This window comes from Cryptomeria japonica, chromosome 3, assembly GCF_030272615.1.
Source record: "Cryptomeria japonica chromosome 3, Sugi_1.0, whole genome shotgun sequence".
NCBI lineage: Eukaryota > Viridiplantae > Streptophyta > Pinopsida > Cupressales > Cupressaceae > Cryptomeria > Cryptomeria japonica.
The window spans coordinates 8,920,930-8,940,873 of NC_081407.1; the positions used below are offsets into that span (position 1 = coordinate 8,920,930).

The window sequence follows — 19,944 nt, forward strand, 5'->3', positions numbered from 1 at the left end:
AATGAAAGAAAGCTAGTGGATGAATATCTCATGTTTTTAAGCTTTGATGATTCTAAATCAAGATACGGATGCAATGTTAACATCAAATTAGAAAATTTATATGGGAGTTTGCACTTGGTTATATATGGATTTAAACATTGTTCCACGGCCGGGGGAGACGGGGGATGTTGGGACGGGCTTCAGGGATGGGGACAAAGGGAAAAAGTTTCGAGGACGGGTTTTCTGGACAGGGGGACTTAGATTTGGGGGGGGGGGAACGCATTTATGTGGAACACTAGATTTAAATTTATTTTTTCTCATAATCTAGTTGTGTATTAGTCAATTATTAATAGATTTCAATTAATAATATTTAAAGGTGTAGACGTATAAAAATGACCACTTTCTTAAATGAATATTTAATATTCATTTTAACCGTATTATTCTATTTAATTAAATTCTCCCCATTCATCTATTTAATTAAATGAATTACTCAATTTATTTAATTAAGTTCACCTAAGCCTTTTCTAGCCTTTAATTAAATAAATCACTTTATTTAATTAATTCTCCTTTCTCCCATTTTTATTAAATTTACATTTAATTAAATTGATCCTTGCAAGTAAATAAATCTAATTTATTTATTTAAATCTCCCACTTGTATTTATGCAAGTTTCTTCTATTTTAGTTGAAATAAAGTAATTTATTTTAATTAAAATTCCCCTCCATCCACTTGCATTTTCCTACATCTCCCACTTGCCTCCTAAACCCCTTTTAAATTCTTCTAGAGCCCATCTAATCCTAATCAATTAGCCTAAGCCCTCCAATCATCTCATTTCCCTAAATTTGAGGATGTCACTTCTCAAATTTGGGGGAAAGTCTTACAAAAGCATTAAAGCCTTTATGTCTTCAACAAGCTAACTTGTTGAGTTCCCCCAAATTTGGAAGAACTCTTACAAATTTGTCCCCAAAGTCTTCCAAACCATTAATAGTTAACTCACCTTTCTTGCATGGTTAGAGACTTTTTCCCTAACTCAATCTTCATCTAACCCAAGCATTCATGGCTTTACCCTTGGTTATCCCTTTAACCTTGCACAAGAGTTTACCCCTTGGATAAAAGTTTTATCCAATGGATGACTCTAATCTAACCTTAACCTTACCTCCTAAGGTAACCTTCATGTCTTCTCAAGCATTTAATGCTTCTTACATTCCCTCTCAAGCAACCTCTTGTTGAAAATTGTCACCATTTCATTGTTGAGAATTGTGAACATGGATTGATTAACTTTCAATCCTGGCCCTTGTTAAGATTACTCAATCTTGACCATCCATTGCCCTATTTTCCCTATAAATAGAGCTCTCATTCTATCATTTTGAAAGATCCAAGTTTTCATGCATCTAACTTATACTCATTTTACTAAGCATCAAGCCTCTCTTTGTTAAAACACATTAAGCATTTAGAAACATTTTTAATATCATAGCATATCCATGTTGGACTAGTATATCTTGTTAGGATAGGATTACTAATCTTTATCGTAGCATCATATTCATACTAGTTTAAATCATTCTAGTTTCCATATTATACATGTTGTAGGAATGCATTCATACTTATAAGCAAACATCACGCATTCTTGGTGTTGTCATTCCTAAGTCACTTTGCTCAGTGATCTAAGAGCAAAGACATTGACTTCAGAGATCCTATGAGATAGAGAACAATAGAACACCCCTTGGAAAGTTGAGCTATTCAATATAGCTCCTATAACTTTCACCAAGAGTCTCATTGGTGTGTGGACACTTTGAAAATAGACTTTTATGTTTATGTCGCCCACATTTCCCGCACAAATTTTTGGCGCCCACCGTGGGGCATAACCCCATTAATCACATCATTTTTTATGTAGAAGCAAGATTGCAAGCACGCAGAAAAGTTGTTTTAGCATGTTGGGACATTTCTTTAGCTCGTAGGAACCTTTAGTTAGCACTTTTGATATATTGTTTAGCGCATTAGACCTGTTTTCTAGCGCATATAGACTTTTTGTTAGCGCATAGCATTTTGGTTTTATTTTGTATCATCATAGCGCATTTGGTAGCTAGAGTGGTTCATTCGGTAAACAGTGTAGCGCATTCAGTAGCCAGTGTACCAGATCTACACTTTTTTGTAGCGCATCTGTGCAGCAGTCTAGCGCATAGTTCCAATAGAGAAAAAGGAAAAATTGTAACCAAAGAAGGAAAATTTTAGGCTTGTGAAGCCCATCATCATGATTGTGATTTTTCTTTCTAACTGACTGTGTGCGGGTTCTAATCTTTTTGTGCAAAAACAAAAGGAGTTAGTTTAGTTTTCTTTGCTTTCTTTCAAAGTTAGTAAAAAGAACTCACCTTTCTTTTTTTGGCAAAAGCTTAAAATGAACCTCATGATTTGTTTGGGATGCATAAAATGAACTTCATGCTTTCCTTTTGGTGTTTAAAACAAAACTCAATCTTTTCTTTATTGCATAGATAAAAAGAACAACAAAGCAAATTTTCCATTCTTGCAAGTTAGGAAAACACTTCTTTTGGGTTTAAAAGAACAAACAAGTTTGCTTTTCAATTTACAAAGGTAAGAATAACTCCACTTTCCTTCGGTACATAAAAAAGAACTCATTGTCATTTTTCAAAGGATAAAAGGAACCTCATCTTTATTTTGTGTGAAGCGAGAAAATTTCTACTTATCGACTTTACTTTTGTTGACCAAAATCGCAATTTCTTTTGTTGACCAGGATTTCCAATTTTTAGATAGAAAATAATTGTTATACAAAGTTAAAAAGAACACCATGCTTTTTGGAGCAAAATCTCCAAGTAGAAGTTAGCAAAATCATTGATTTGAAGGATAAAAAGAACTTGTTTGTTTTGTCTCGAAAGTGGAAGGTATATGCTCTCCCCTTAATTGGGTGATCAAAAAGCCAAACCACTCTTATGCTTTTTTTATTTTAAGCATTTAAAACCTTTAGCAAGCCTGCCCTCCTGAGCTGTTCTTAGAGCATCATTAATGGTCGATGAGAGGGGAATGACATAAGTGGAAAATGGCTTTATCACCAAGTGTTCCAACCCACTATAATCAAATGTGGAGGTTGATAAAAGTCCCCTTTAATGGTTTTGCTCAGTGATTAGTCTTCCCCTAGTATCTTTAAGATACATAAAGTCTTTTTTCTAAAGGTTGGAAAGCCTCCCAAGGGAGTTTATCACTGAAGACCGAACAGAAGGCTAATTAAGAACCTTAGCACTAGAAACTTTGAGTCAAGTCAGAATCCAAACATTTTCAACATCATAGTGCAAGGGTGGGGAAGAATCCGCCCCCAAGATCACTCACCATATATCTCCCAAGATAACTACTCAATTGTGAAGCAATTCACTTTGAGTTAATTTCTGGCAAAAAGCAAAAAAAGGGGCGCCCTCTAGGGGGTGACATGGTTGTTTGAGATGATGGAGTGTCGAGACTAGTGGGCTATGATATTGTTAATGACCTTTGAATAAAGAGTCTATTTAATCTGTATTACTTGTTATCTAATCTAGTGAAAACATCGAGGATTTGAACACATCCTCACAGAACATACACTAATTTTCTAGCATAGGCAAAATTTGTTATCTCTTTCATGTTCTGTTTGCAATTTATTTTTTGAAAAATCATCCATCCAAAACACAAGTTAAAAATACCCAAAAGCAATAGAAGCAAAGAAATCATGGCAGCTTAGCACGTAGGAGCAACTTCCTAGTGCATATCAACCATTTTGTAGTGCATTTAAACCAAAACATGGCGCTTTAAGCAGTCACATTAGTGCATAACCAATATCCTATTGGTAAAAATTTTAGTGACACTTTTCGACACCAGTCTAGCGCATTTAAACATTAGCTTGGCGCATAGGTGTCATATCTTAGCGCTCTCAGCTCAAACAGTAGCGCGTAATCTGGATATATTAGCGCGTGACTTGTCCAACCAAGTCAATTTCAAACAATCTAAGTCAGCACATAGAAGAGGTAGCTTAGCGCATAGAGAACCTTCTGTGGCGCATCTGGAACATTTGTTAGCACATCCAGTCTCTGTTTTAGCGTATATTCAAAAACCAAAAAAAACAAAGAGCAATTCAGACCTTTCAGGAAAATTTCATCGACAGTCTTGAGTACCCTTTTTGGTATTTTGTCAAACTTAGCAGTCAAAATCCGAATCAAATTATCAGAGAAAACAATTCCAAAATCAACAAGGTGTCCTTAGAACAATTTTTTTCGAATCTTAAACTAGCTTGAGATAAGACTTCATCCAACAAAATCATGCAGTATCATAACATTGATCAAAGTTCCACCATCTAACGGATTCCATCAAAACAAAATACCTAGTTTAAATCCTTAAGTTGTCAAATCAAGTTTCCATATCGAGAAACTTTTATCCATATCATTTGACACACTTTGTCGTAGAGGCGAATCTAACTAAACCTCTACTTGATAAAGTAAGCTTGATTTCTTCAAATGAAGTATCCAAATCCAACATCAACATCAAACCTTTGATCATTCGTATATGACCACTCCTCATATTTTGAGAAGAACAAGTCTTCATCACAAAACTAAGTTGAAGAAGAGACAACCTAGTTCTAAGGCACTTGCAAGAAGGAATAAGTTTCTCTATATCAATCGCCAACTCTTTAAATCACATCGCGCATTTTTGTGTCACATGTGATTGTATATTCAAGGCAAATCAAACGAGTTTGACAAGGAACCATTGAGAAGGAGAGCTTATATTTAGAAAGAAGCATTCAACCAATGATTTATGAAGGAAGGATCAAATCCACTTTGTTCTCGCAATTATGTATCACTTATAACGTAGCTCAACCTGAACCACCAACACCACTAGGAACTCCCCTAGATGAAGTAGTGGTCATTTCGATAGAAATTTACTAGATGCCCACAGTCACTCGATCTCAGAGAAACAAACAAAGGAAATCACAACCAGAATCAAGTATGGTTCATAGATTATCCAACCCTTTTGATGAGTATGCTAATATGGGTGATACAAAAATCACCGAGGAACTTCTCCAAGAGTGCCAAGAAAACCCATCATTCCAAAGGCTCCTGGAAAGACATATCGAAGCAGACAAAGAAAAATACCTACTCATGCTAACTAGAAAAGGAGTTAGACTTCCAGAATATTTCGATACTGAAAACTTAAGGAATGTAAACAAAATAATTTTTAGAACAAGGTCTAGAATTACACCTATCATGACCAACAAAGAGAAGAAGAAACACATGATCCGGAAATCATACCTGAGCAAAACCACACCCCTAAACACAACCATGCCTGCAATTGGGACAATATTAATGAAATGGAGGAAGCCCTCCCTCGACGTACAAATGCACCCATGGTCGCTCTTACACAAAAAATCCAAATGCTACAGAGGCAAATGCAGGACATGCAACAAGGAACCACGATGTGATACTCCTTGGATGAGATCTATCCTTATTCTTTTGATAGGAGATTGAACATGATACCTTTCCCCCAAATTTAGATATACCAAAGTATGACAAGTACGATGGTAAAAGTGATCCCCGTGATCACATTCGGGAATTTTGTACCATAAGCCTAGAGTTTGCTCATGATGACACTTACTTGATGAGACTATTCCCACAAAGTTTGGGAGGGCAAACAATGGAGTAGTTGTCTAAACTCACACCTCCCATCAGATCATTTGATGAGTTGGTGAATAAATTTATCACACAATACTCCTATAATATTCAACACGCAATCACTATGTTAGATGTATGTAACACCAAACAAAAGAACAATGAAACATTCATGGTGTTTCTTCAGCGGTGGAGATGTATGGTTTTAAGATATCCTCGAGTTGTGCTTGAAAAGGAAAAGATGGAGATCTTTATAGATAATCTAAATAGTGAGATGAGTTATCAACTCAAGCTCCAATGCATACCATCTTTTGCCAAGCTGATAGAAAATGGAATCCAAGTGGAGGAAGCCTGCATCAAGAAAGGAACATTGAAGTTCTTTAAGGAAGGAGCTAACTCATCAAACACTCACCCCTTTAACAATCAAAACAACAACAACAACACTTTAGACAAATCTAGATTTTGGACAAGGAACAAAAATGTTGTTAATGATGGGGTAGTTGATGATAATGTGAAATCCAAACAACCAGTTTTGGCTTTATCAGGTAACCCACTATCTAACAAAAATCAAAAAAGTGTTAATCAAGGCACTAACACTTATCCGCAGAATACCAATCAAGGAGCCTCAACATCAAATACCAACAAAAACTACCAAGGCAACAACAATAACCAAGGCAACAACACTAACCGAGGAAATAATACCAACCAAAGAGGCAACATCAACACCTTCCCATCTCAACACATTTACACACTCTTAGGGAAAACCTTAGAATCAACGTTCGAGAACTATTAGCAAACAAGATCATTACATTACCATCCACGAGCAACTATGAACCTCAGATCAAATCACCTTGGTGGAATGACTCGCATTTTTTGTGATTTTCATCGAAACAAAGGACATCACACAAATAATTGCATGAAGTTGAAAAACATTGTTCAATACATGATCAATAGAGGCGACTTAACAATTGACAATCACAAAACAAATGGTGACCATGCAGCCTTTAAAAATCCTCTTTCAAATTAGAACAAGGGAGGAGCTTCATCATCAAATGATACCAAAGGAGATCGTATAAATCACATATACGACAACAGTATCAATCACATATCGACAGATGACAACCAAGTGAATGTCATCAAAATCAAGGACAAGCAAGAACATGAGTCGATCAATGTCACAACTAGATCTCAAAAATATGTCTTAAGAGGGAACACATCAACATCAGCAACTCTCCCCAAGACTCAATACAACCTAGTTGATCAACTACAGAGAACTCCTTGGTCATACCCGCATCCACAACCTCATCTCTATAATCCCAAATCTGCCCTACCAACTCCACTAGTACCAAGAATGAGCCCTCCTCCTCTCCATCCATCTCTCCCACCACCTCCTCCTCTCCCTCCATCTCCCCCACCACCTCATCTATTTCCTCCTCTCCCTCCACCTCCACCACCTCCTCTATCTCCTCCTCTCCCTCCACATTCACCTCCTCCACCATCTCCTCCTCTCCCTCCACCTCCACCACCTCCTCTATCTCCTCCTCCTCCTCCATCACCTCCTCTACCATCCCCTCCATCATCTCCTATCTCCTCATCTCTTTGTCTAACTCCCCCTTGCCTCTCTAGCTGCTCATCATCATCATCATCATCATCATCATCAAAGGCAGGTAGCATCTCTATCATATCTAATATACATGTCACTGCATGTGCCACGAAGTACGCTATGAACTCCTCTATCATCCTAGCATCAACAACCCTAGCTCCATAATCCCAAATCTGGCCTGCAAATGTCATATACTCCTCTACCGCCACTACACTATCCATAGTGGGTCCCCACTCTGGCACATCCTGTCGTCGCCGAGCATATAAACAAGCTCTCTGTGGCATCTCCTCTTGTCTACCATACTGCCACTAAACACGATTGTGCAAAAATTGCTCGATAATAAAGGGCATTCGCCTAATCAAATATCTCGACATATAAACATAGGGCATCTCTAGCTCATCCTCAACACACACCTCACAATCCATGTATGGTCTCCAAATGACTGAATCGATGTCATTCAGTACCCTTCGCTAATGCTTTAGTTTTCCTAGCTTACGCTGGACAACTATACTGGTATACCCATAAGCGTATGCTTGACCAACTAGCCTATCCCTGTTTGCAAGTGGCCTTGTTGCTCCCATGCCCACACCTGCAGTAGTGTCACCCCCGCTGATAAATTGTTGTATCCTAGATACACCGCCTGGTGAAGCTCTCTGTAAAGGTGGGCTAACATACAGGACCCCCATGCGAACCTGCGTCCCTACATGACCATATCCTCTTATACCAACCCCCATCTCACTGCTAGTCCCTTCGACCTACAGTTGGGACACATAATTCCACCAATTAAACCTGTTAGTACCGAGGGTAATTGAGAATAACTAAGATCCAGAAACTCCTACCATGGGATCTCATACCCGCATATGTGATCATCCTAGAAGATGCGACGGAGAGACTCTGTCCCACCCTCCTCAGACTACTCGTATGGCAACAAGGCTCCGACTATAGGAATCCGTAAAATATGATAACAGTCCTTTGGTGTGACTTTTATCTCGCCTGTCGCCAAGTGGAAGGTGTTTGTGTCACCGTGCCAAATTTGTCAACAAACCCCGGTTATTGATATATCGAGGCATGTCTAGTAACATGATAACCCGCATCTCTCAATCACATCTCTATCGGCCTGTGACAAGCATAGAATCAATGACCACGGTCTTGAAAATCGCTCTCGCGACTGAAGAATGCCAAGATGTGCCTACAAAACAACAAATGTCCATCATCAGTTCCCAAATCTATCTGATATATCCAATCAAAGCAAATTAACTTGAAATAACAAAGCACCATATCGAGAAATCAAAGGACCCATATCGAGAAATCAAAAGCACCATATCGAGAAATCAGTCAAAGAACCATATCAACAATCAAAGCACCGTATCAAGAAATCAAAAGACCCATATCAAATATCAAGAACCATATCAAAAATCCAGACCCATATTGAAAAATCAAGCATCAAATCAAGACCCATATCGAGAAAGCAAATCAAAAATCTATATCGCAAGCATCACATCAGGAATCATATCAAAAATCAAGAACTGGGACTCATATCGGACATCAAATTCATATCACAAGGAAAACAATCACAGATCCATATCAAAATAAAATCAAGATCCTCATCAACACAATCAATCAGCTTGGCACTTCATATCGAAAGCAATTTCAACAGTAGACTCAAAAATCATCATATCAGAATCGGACATCATCACAGTAGGCAAAACATTGGCTCAAGACTCCTCTCAAAACAATCAGCATGTGAGTATCACCCCCTAAGCCATCTACCTAATCTATTCAACCCTCGACGCATTCTTCTAAGCCTTTTTCACCCATTTTTGGATCCTACATGCTAACACAGAGCTCCTATGCGCTAAGTTGCTACTTATGCGCTATCCTTTTTCTCCAAAGCGCTAGAAACTTTACCCTACGCAGTAAATCCCCTGACGCGCTAACTGGTTTTGCCACTACGCTACAAAACTAATTTTATGTGCTAATCTATCTAATGCGCTACTCTATCTACCCCATGTGCTTTCTTGTCAACCCTATGGGCTAAAACAATCTACGTGCTAACCTAACCTACTGACGCGCTAAAAGAAGGTACTTGGATGCTAACCTACCTAGGTTAACCCTACACGCTATCTTATCTATCGTATATGTATATGGTGAAAATGGATAACAACAATAATATTGAAAGGCTAAATGAATTCAACCACAAAACCCTAGCCTAACAACAACAAAGATCCACCATAACATATGAAGATTACCTAAGACAATGCAAATCAAATAAAATCACAAAGATTATACCATCACATGTCCAATAGGGTTTGGATCTCCATTCTTCCTATCTCCATTGATCTTGCTTGATATATTTGCTCTCAGATTTTATGTGCACAAGAGCTCAACAAAGAACGGAAGTGTGGTTGCAAGTAGGCTTGATCGCATATGAAAGAGTGTAGTCAATTGATCGAGATGCATAGATTGATTATGATTGATAATGAAGGAAGCATCTCCTTATATAGAAGACACCATAAGAAATGGAGGGATAAGATTGAGAGATGTAAAAGATAAATGGTCGGCTATGATTAAAGGGTAGGTAAAGGAAATAATAAAATAATAAGAGGGTAGGTAGTGTAGGAATTAAGAGATGAATCATATGTGTCATAGGTGGAAAAGGTTAATGAATTAATTAAATAAATAAAGATTCATTTAAGTAATAGAAGAAGTGGGATCAATTAAATAAATAAGATATTTATTTAATTTAGGAAAAAGGATAATTTAAATAAATAAAGGTATTTATTTAAATAAGAAATAAGGCTAGAAGAGGATAAATGAATTAATTAAATAAATAAGAATTTATTTAATTAACAGAAGAATTAGGCTAAAGTAATTAAATAAATAAAAACATATCAGTCACTACTTTGTACAACACCAAGCAAAGGGAGGGAGAGTCTTTTTCATCATTTTTACAAAGATGGAGGAATCTAGCCAGCAGATGCTCTTGTGAAATTCCACAAAAACAAATGGTAGAAATGTTCACCCAGAATGTTAACAAAGCCATTGGTTATGACCTAAGAAAAGCTTGTTTGTCCACCTTCAAGGACGTCATTGAAAAAGGCTTAGCAACAGAGAAAGTCCTAATTGAACAAGGAGTCATTAAGATATTCAAAGAAAAATAAGAGGACTTTAAAGGAAAAAATAAGCCAAGATTTTGGAAAAAAAACAAGAACACGGTCAATGATGGTGTTGTGGATACCAATATAGTGCGACCCAAAATCATTTTTTTGGGATCAAGCTCTAACAATCAAGTGAATACTCAAACAACTTCCAAATCATGAAGGAAGTACACTACATTGGGAGAACCACTTGAGTCAATTTTCAAGAAGCTAGTGGCAAACAAGATAATCACAATTCTAGATTTTCCTCCATATGAGCCAAAGGTCAAACCAAATTGGTGGAATGATGAAGAATATTGTGAATTTCATAAGAGCAAAGGTCATAAAACAGGAAATTGCCATCGACTGAAGAACATCATACAAGATCTCATTGATAGAGGTGATATTGAGATTGAAAGACACTCATCCAATCAAGAACATGAGATGTTTAAGGAACCATTCCCAAAACATGACAAGGGAAAAGCTAAAGCCACAGATGATCAAACCAACTATACTAGAGCATCTTATAACTATGATTCCACTATCAATCACATTTTGATGGACAATTATGTCTCTACCATTATCATCAAGGACAAAACACTTGATAATTCTACCCAAAGACCCAAGATTGTCCTAAAAGGCATTGGATCTTCTTTCGAACCTACCTCTGAATGTAATGTTACAACTCGTCGAGGTAAATTCACTTTGCAAGGTGCTCCAGCTAAAAACATTGTTTCCTCATCAACCAAACTTGAGTATGACCTTGTAGAACAGTTAGGGAAGACACCCGTGCTTATCTCAATCCTCGAGCTCTTACTCATATCCCCCGCACATAAAGCTATTCTTGACAAAATCTTAAGAGACACTGTTGTCCCTACTGATCTGAACGTGGACCAGTTTCAAGCCATGGTGGGATATCTTTCCATTCCACACTCCCTTACATTCACAGAAGTTGACGACGCCTCCGTGAGCCAACTACATAATGCACCTTTACACATTAAGACCTTCATACACAAACATCGAATAAAATGAGTCCTGATAGATGGAGGAGCAGGCCTAAACATTTGTACGTTGAGCACTATTAAACAATTGGGATATTCTGATAAAGCTGTGAATTCTACAAACAAAATTACCATCAAGGCATATGATGATGAAGAGCGCTCATCCAAGGGCACAGTCACCCTACCCCTCAGAGTTGGGCCAGTTACAAAGGAAGTGGTTTGTCAAGTCCTAGACCTAGATCTCACATACAATATATTACTAGGACGTCCATGGATTCATGAGATGAGCGCAGTTCCATCTACATATCACCAATGCATTAAATTTCCTCACAATGGAGTTGAAATAACAATTAATGTAGATCCTAATCCATTCATATACTGCAATAACTTGAGACCGAAAACTGAGACGATCATTCCAAGTAATAGAGAAGTTGTCCCTTCTTCTGCATACATTGATCCTGAATCATTAAAACCTTCGACATCAAAACAAGGTGAGCTTAAAGGGAAATTTTAGGACAAGGGCATGGGTGAATACACTTTGAATTGAACCATGTACTTACAACAAGTCATGAATTCACCAAAAGAATACGGATGACCACATCCTACTAAGCGGGTATCTATCATTACACTTGAATGGGATCTTACTATCTTTCAAAGATGGGGTGAACTGGAAGAAGAAGACTTATACAAAATGCTTTACAAAGACCCTGAAAATGATACACAAGATCACATCAACCTACCATGTGAAAAGTATGGCAAAGGATTCAAGATCCTACAAAAATTTGGGTATGATGGCAAAAGTCCTCTTGGCTTAAGAAAGGAAGGCATCATTGAACCTTTACAACCAGAATTAACATTCAAAAAGGAACGTTTGAAAGGACTTGGTTTCATGACTTCCAAGGTAAACACTCAAATGATAGGAGAAGCATTACAAATCAAAGTTGCCAAAATTCAACAAGAGAATCACTATTCCACAGGCTCTCATGAATGGGAATGGGATTCAGACAAATCCTCTAGTGACTATGAACTCGCCGAGACATTCAAAGAACTAGATGAACCCACAGAAGAAGAGGAATTTTATAGAAAATTCAAGGTTGGTCAAGAAACAACCCCTGAGGATCCCACACAGTCCTTGCTTTTAGTTTAAAGGTCAAAATCACATAGAATGAGAACACCTGTCCCAGAATGCGCTACTAGTGATGATAATTTGGATTCGTTCACGATCGAGACTGATGAGGAGAGTGCCAATGATGACCTCGATAACTACCTCGACATACCTAAGTATAACTACATTTTCACTCTTAGCCCCGCTAACTTCGAAGACATCAAAGGCCTTCCCCTTGTTCACCACCAACTCAATGACTGGGACCATGAAGGACCTGCACAGTTTGACACATTTCAAAATGATGAAGCTTTTATTGATTATCTAAGCATACGAGATGATCTTCCCTTGGGGACCATAAAGCAGGATACACTATAGAACTCAAAGTGTGGCATATTTTGGTGAGGGTGTCAGGCCTTCCAGTTGCAAAAATATAAAAATAAAAACAAATCAAGGGTCTTATGGCAAAAACCACGTTGTGGTGTTGTCTGACCCCAAAAAAGTAAAAAGAAAGGACGTATCTGAGGACGAAAACCTCTGTGAGGCACCCAAAGATGGAAGGCTCGACATTCTCCCAGCATCATATGAGAAAAAGTCATCCATACTGGTAGAGGAGACTATCAAAACAAACATTGGCACAGAAGAAGTTCCACACAACATATTCCTTGCTCAATCTTTGACAGAGACAGAAAGGTCAAAGTTCATAAGTTTCTTCACAGAACAACAAATCAATTTTGCATGGTCATACGCTAATATGCCTGGATTGGATCTAGATTTGGTAATGCATCATTTGACGGCTAAACCAAGGGCAAAACCAGTGAAACAGAAATTAAGAAAGATGCATCCACAAGTGGCATTATTAGTCAAAGCAAAGCTTGAGAAATTATTGGATGTCGGATTCATACGCCCAATTGATTATCTCGAATGGATCTCCAACTTAGTGCCTATTAGTAAACCAGATTGTAGCATCAAAATATGTACAGATTTCAGAGACATCAACAAAGCTTGTCCTAAGGACAATTTTCCATTACCAAATATTGACTTAATCGTCGATCTCACAGCAGGTCATGGGATGTTATCTTTGATGGATGGATTCTCTAGCTATAATCAAATAAAAATCGCATTTGAGGATCAGCACAAAATGACATTTACTTGTCCTTGGGGAACTTTCTGTTGGAATGTCATGCCCTTTGGGCTAAAAAATGCAAGCGCTACATATCAAAGAGCCATGACTACTATCTTTCATGATCTCATGCACGTTACTGTGGAAGATTATGTTGACGACCTCTTGGGAAAATCAATAGACAGAGATACATATTTGGACATACTTTCAATCGTCTTTGATCGGTTGAAAAAATATAAAGTAAGATTAAACCCCAAGAAATGTGTCTTTGGAGTAACATCTGGGAAGCTCTATGCACTAAAACGACAAATTTTAAACAAAAATAATTAACAATTCACTGACTTTGATGATTTAGGGAGAAATAGGGATTTGAACAAAACGCTAATTTCAGCTAAAATAATAGTACGGTGATTTTTTATTAATAATCATTTTTAAACCATCACATGCATATTTATATTTTAATTTTTTTTAGTTAATTTAAAATATTATTAATAACACAAACTAGCTACCACTACACCAAAAGTTTGAACTATTAGTGAGATCACCATTGGAGATGTTAGGGTGTCGAGGAGGTTTGAAGGTCCCATGTGACAATAATTTAGCCCCCTGAACCAAGAGGTCCATATTGGACATAGTCAACCACAAGGTGAGTAACCTATCATCGGTGGGAGTCAAACCCTAACAAACTCGCCAATTTTGTTAACACAAACTAGCTACAACTACGCTGAAAGTTCAAACTATTAGTGACAGCATCACTGGAGAGGTTATGATGTTGAGGAGGGTTGAAGGTCTCATGTGACAACTATTATTTTGAATAAAATTATGCATGATAATTAAAATTTAATTTATTCATTTATTTTTAAAAAACCATTAAATAACATTTAATTTCTAATTACATATTAAATATATGCTAAGCATGAGTTCTTTAATTGTACTTGAGATTTTTTTTTTTTTATTAGGAATTATTTGTTTATTTTTTATATATATATTTTTTAATAGGCAAGTACTATCAAGGAGGCAACTCCCATGTCTAAATATCGATCAAAAGGAGATGAAGAACATCAACTCACACAAAGGTGCATCAGACCCTTAAAGAAGTGCATTATTTTTTGGATTTGAAAAAAATATGCATCAACCCATAAATGGGTGTGCCTAAGTTACATTTTTTAAATCAATTATCCTTTATTTGAAGATATTTATGTCATTGTGTGCAAGATTTTTGATGGAGGGTTTTTCTTCCTCTTCACCTCTATCCATCCTTATTTTTTCCTAAGGAATATATTCAGTTCTTTGCCACTTTTCTCATTCAAAGATACACCATTATTAATAACCACAGGAATTGATGGTGCTACCGATGAGATCTATGAATCTAAATTCTCTATAGCGATTGAAGGTGCTTTTGTGAAAGAAACATCGAGACTAAAAACAAGAAAATATTTGTGATTTTGATCTTGTGAATCAAGAGTAGGATCCTATCCCACAAGTGTTTATGAAGAGATAGAAACATCTTGCTCATTAAGTGAAATAACATAGTGACAAGACTCAGCCCCATCCTACTAGTTGGGCCAATCATTTAGGGCAATGTTAGTCTACACAAGAGCTTGCTTGTCTAGTTGAAAAGCACTTTCTGCACCTTATTTTTTTATTTTTTAATAATCTACAAGTTGTCTACATTGTATGTTGCCTACCTTCAATGGAATCTATGTTGGGAGACCTTTAGATACATCAATTTTGATGCATATACATGCACAAGTGGAGCTTTCATAACTGATTGTTTCTTTTGAGATGTTGTGATATTTACCCAAGCCATTTCCAATAGCCTTCAAACACTATCTATCATTATTGTACAGGAAGGTAAGGCAATCACACCCAAAAATGTGCTAAAGAAAAAACATTTATTTTGTGGGTCAAAAGAAGGGAACCATGGTTTCATGCATAAGAAATCTCATTGAAAAAACTATGGACCAACATTGAGCACTAGTTCCTTAGGTGCTAGCTCGACTCAAAATTAAAATAAAAAATTCTTTGGCTTAAGGGTAAATAATTATTTCATCCTCCATATATTCTTTCTAGGTATTTCTTATTAAGGACTGAAGATCACATAACTTCAACCAGACTTCCATGAATCTACAAATGAGGTTGTTCGCTTGTATATATGCTTCTCTATTACAAACTAAGCTATCTAAATAGACTTTGGGAACAATTTTCAAAGTGGAAAATGGGAAATGGGGGTTTCCGATAGACACATGTGTGGGGGGAAGGAGGGTTAGGAAGAGACACCCTAGATGGTGCATTAGGGCCAAAATGCTTGTGGACCACATTCAAATCTTGGGCTCCCCGATGAATCACCTCTATAAAATTAAGTTGTGAACAAGTCCTTTGTCACATAGATGGAACCAATGGCTGCTAAGGAAAAGGGTTTACAATGGAATGAGCATCCTTGGTAGGGGAAAATGCAACTTCTCATTTAGATGGAGAATCCAAAATTGCACCATTAGCAAGGCAAGCACCATATGATGCATCCATGCATTCTATTTCTTGTGCGCATGTGAGCGCGGATGATCCACCATTGTGTCATAGGATAAGGCTTGAAGTCCATGTGAAAGACATTTCAGATGTGGATTATTTTTATATATGATTAATATGCTTGTATTATATTAAATAATTATATAAATAATAATATATACAGAATCTATTAATTTAATTATTATTTTTTTAATAATTTATCTTTATATATATAAAAAATAATATTTATATAATATGATTATTATATATTTATTAAAAATTACAAATAATATTATTACTATAATATATTATCTATTAATATGATTATTATTTATATATTAAATATAATTATTACATGTTTATTAATAATATTGTAATTATGTCTAGGGGGTTGAGCTTAACTGGTTAAAACACTGGGTTCTCACTGTAGAGACCCGAGTTCAATTCCCAATAGGGACATTTGAAGTGGAATTCTAAGTTGTGACTTTTGGCCTTCCATAGGATGGGGAAGGTCTCGGGGTCAATCTAATCAAACATAAAATATATAATATTAAAAATATAATAATTTTTATAGATTATATATTTATATATTGTTGTTTAAAATATCTTTTATTTTTTTATGAATAAGTGTGTGCATTCTATTAATAGATTTAATTTTCATTGCATGAGTCTATAAAACAATTTGAGTAAAATATATTTAAAATATATATTTTTATAGAATAATGGCTTGCATGTTTATAAATTTAATTAAAAAAATTTATTTAAAATATATTTTAAAAAATTACATTTATAGAAAGTAAGTTTAATTAAAAATTTAAAGTAAATTGCATTTAAAAAAATTATAATTATAGAAAAATTATATGTATGTTTATATATTTATTTAGTTCAATCATATATATGTTTATAAATTTAATTAAAAACTCTAAAATAAAATAAATTTAAAGTAAAATATATTTAGAAAATTTATATTTATAGAACAATCATATACACGTTTATAAATTTAATTAAAATATATAAAACAAAAGAAATTTAATTAAAAATTTAAAGCAAAATACATTTAGAAAAATTATATTTATAGAAAAATCATATACAAATTTATAAATTTAATTAAAAAATCTAAAATAAAATAAATTTAAAACTCTAAAATAAAATAAATTTATTTAAAAGTTTAAACTAAAATACATGTAGAAAATTATATGTATAGAACTATTATATGGATATTTATATATTTGTTTAAAAGCTCTAAAATAAAATAAATTTAATTAAAAATTTAAACTATAATACATTTAGAAAATTATATTTATAAAATGTTATATAAATATATGCATGTTTATAAATTTATTAAAAACTCTAAAATAAAAGAAATTAAAATTAAAATAAATATAGAAAATTATATTTATAAAAAATTATATACATAGTTATAAATTTAAGGTAAAATATATTTAGAAAGACTATTTAAAGAACAATTATATGTACTTTTATAAATTTAATTAACAATTCTAAAATAGAATATATTTGAAAGAATTATATTTATAGAACAATCATATACATATTTATAAATTTAAAGTTCAATATATTTAGAAAAATTGTATTTATAGAACAATCAATACATGTTTATAAATATAATTAAAATTCTAAATAAAATACAAAAATTATATTTATAGAACAATCATGTTTATAAATTTAACTTAAAATTCTAAAATAAAATACATTTAGAAAAATCATATTTATAGAACAATCATATGCATGTTCATAAATTTAACTAAAAACTTTCAAATAAAATAAATTTAAGTAAAATAAGAAAATCTATTTATAAAACAATCATATGCATGTTCATAAATTTAACTAAAAACTCTAAAATAAAATAAATTTAATTAAATTTTGTTAAAGAAAATATATTTAGAAAAATTATATATTTAGAAGAACAATCATGTTTATAAATATAATTGAAAGTGCTATTTTTTGGTAAAATTATCCATTGTTTTGTCTATTTACGTTGGTAAAATTCAATTCAATTCAACTCAATTCTTGAATCGAATCTCCCACCATGGATTTCTCAAATGGAGTTGGAGGAGAGAATGAGTCCTCTGGAGAAGACGATAATGGAAAGGGCAAAAAGAAAATGTTTGAGTCTACAGAAGGGATGAGGCGAAGGGGCCGTCCTTTGGGGTCTAAGAACAGGCCCAAACCAGGCGAAGATTTGGAAGTTGGAGAAGGCAGCAGGCCAATTCCCCTCATCTTGTCAACAGGGAGTAACATAGTCCGTTGCTTGCATGAGTTCATGAACATCATTAACAAGCAGTACATGACTGGAATCAAAATTTCCACAGCTCGTGGGTTAGTGAGTCAAGTCAAAATTCGGGCTCCCGGCCATCAGGAGCCCATCAGTTTGGAAGGCATTTTTGAGCTGACAGAGCTGTGTGGTGCTCTTATTCCTAGCTCTTGGAGTCTTCCTTTGAAAGCAACTCTTGAAGGTCCTCAAGGACAGGTTATTCAGGGAGATATTTTTGCAGACAATCTTTGGGCAGCTAGTCCAGTTACTAGTATAGTTACTCGCTTAGCCAGTCCTTTTCGTTTGGGTGATCCTTTGACCCAAAACGGTATTGGTATTGGTATTGGTATTGGGAGTAGTAGTAGTAGTAGTAATGGCATTGCTCGGGGCATCGTGCTTTCGGCTCAACCAAATCATCAAAATAATAGGTTTTCTTACACTCCAAGTCTTCTTCCACGTCCACCAACACCACCAGCTGCTCCAGCAAATGTAGTGCACCCTTGTAATTATGGCATTGGCAGTAGTAATATGCATCTGCACACTTCAAATCACAACAATGGGTCTTCCACTCCTGCCCCATCTCAGGCAAATCATGTGCAGAATGAATACCCATTTTATCTTCATCAGCTAGCACACGGCAAGGATGAACAATGACAACCCATCACCTGGATCATCAGTACCCAATTTCTCAAATTCTTCTTTTGATTTTCGAGGTTTTTCTTACGTTGCATCTTTGCTCGATCCAGCTAATGATGATCACTACTCCGTACCCTAGGAAGATTAGGAGTTTGAAAGTACAGAGAGTTGAACTGTGGAGCTGTTTAAGTAGATTTTGAACTTAAACAGACATACTCTTGTTTTTTGGTTTAATAAGTATGGTATTTCAATCTGTGGGATTGGATTGTGTGTAAATTTTTTTGTATTTCATATCCATCATTTTCGGATTAGATTGTGTAAATTTTTTAAATTAATATTTTATAAAAAAAATTTATCAAAATTTCAGATCACATAATCCATCATCATCATAATGATAAAAAAAGAAACTGTTTCATTGTAAATGATTGTTTCCTTGTAAATGTTTTGTTGTGACTAATTCGATTATGTGTATTAAGTATGGTATTGTTGTGACTGGCTATGTCGCCAGAAACGTAACGTATATGTGCCGTTTTCTGTTTCATAACGGCCGTTTCTGTGCAGTCCAGCTAGCATTTCAATCTTCTGAATAAAGTTTGACAAAAACTATATATTTTGTCAGGGCTTTTCTCTCACTGACTTCAACCAGTTAATATTATTGATGTTCAGTTTTTTATTATTCATTATGTTCACTTTTTTATGCATTATTTTTAAATTAAAAGTTATTATATTTTATTTTATTAAAAATTTCCTTAGGAAAAAATAAAATAAAAGTAGTTCTTATATTTATAAATCTCCAGACCATGGGAAATTACGTGGCTTTCTTAAGAATGAGAAATAGTATTAAAAATAAATAGAATTTAAAAGGTCATATTAAGGAGGGATTTTTTTTTTAAATTCATTGAAATAAAACATGCGTAGTTTTATGCATGCACGAAAAAAGGAACCTGTTTTC

General features: G+C 35.0%; 1 protein-coding gene across 1 annotated transcript; it reads left to right on the top strand.

Annotated features, from left to right (window-relative positions):
* The first annotated feature begins 124 nt into the window (after positions 1 to 124).
* LOC131065621 (AT-hook motif nuclear-localized protein 23-like) lies at positions 125 to 19,245 on the top strand. The gene is made up of 4 exons (XM_059217983.1): positions 125 to 217; positions 15,430 to 15,433; positions 15,695 to 15,728; positions 18,233 to 19,245. Exons 1-4 carry the CDS (start codon positions 125 to 127, stop codon positions 19,008 to 19,010), a joined length of 909 nt encoding a protein of 302 aa, XP_059073966.1. The 3' UTR covers positions 19,011 to 19,245.
* The last annotated feature ends 699 nt before the right edge of the window (positions 19,246 to 19,944 follow it).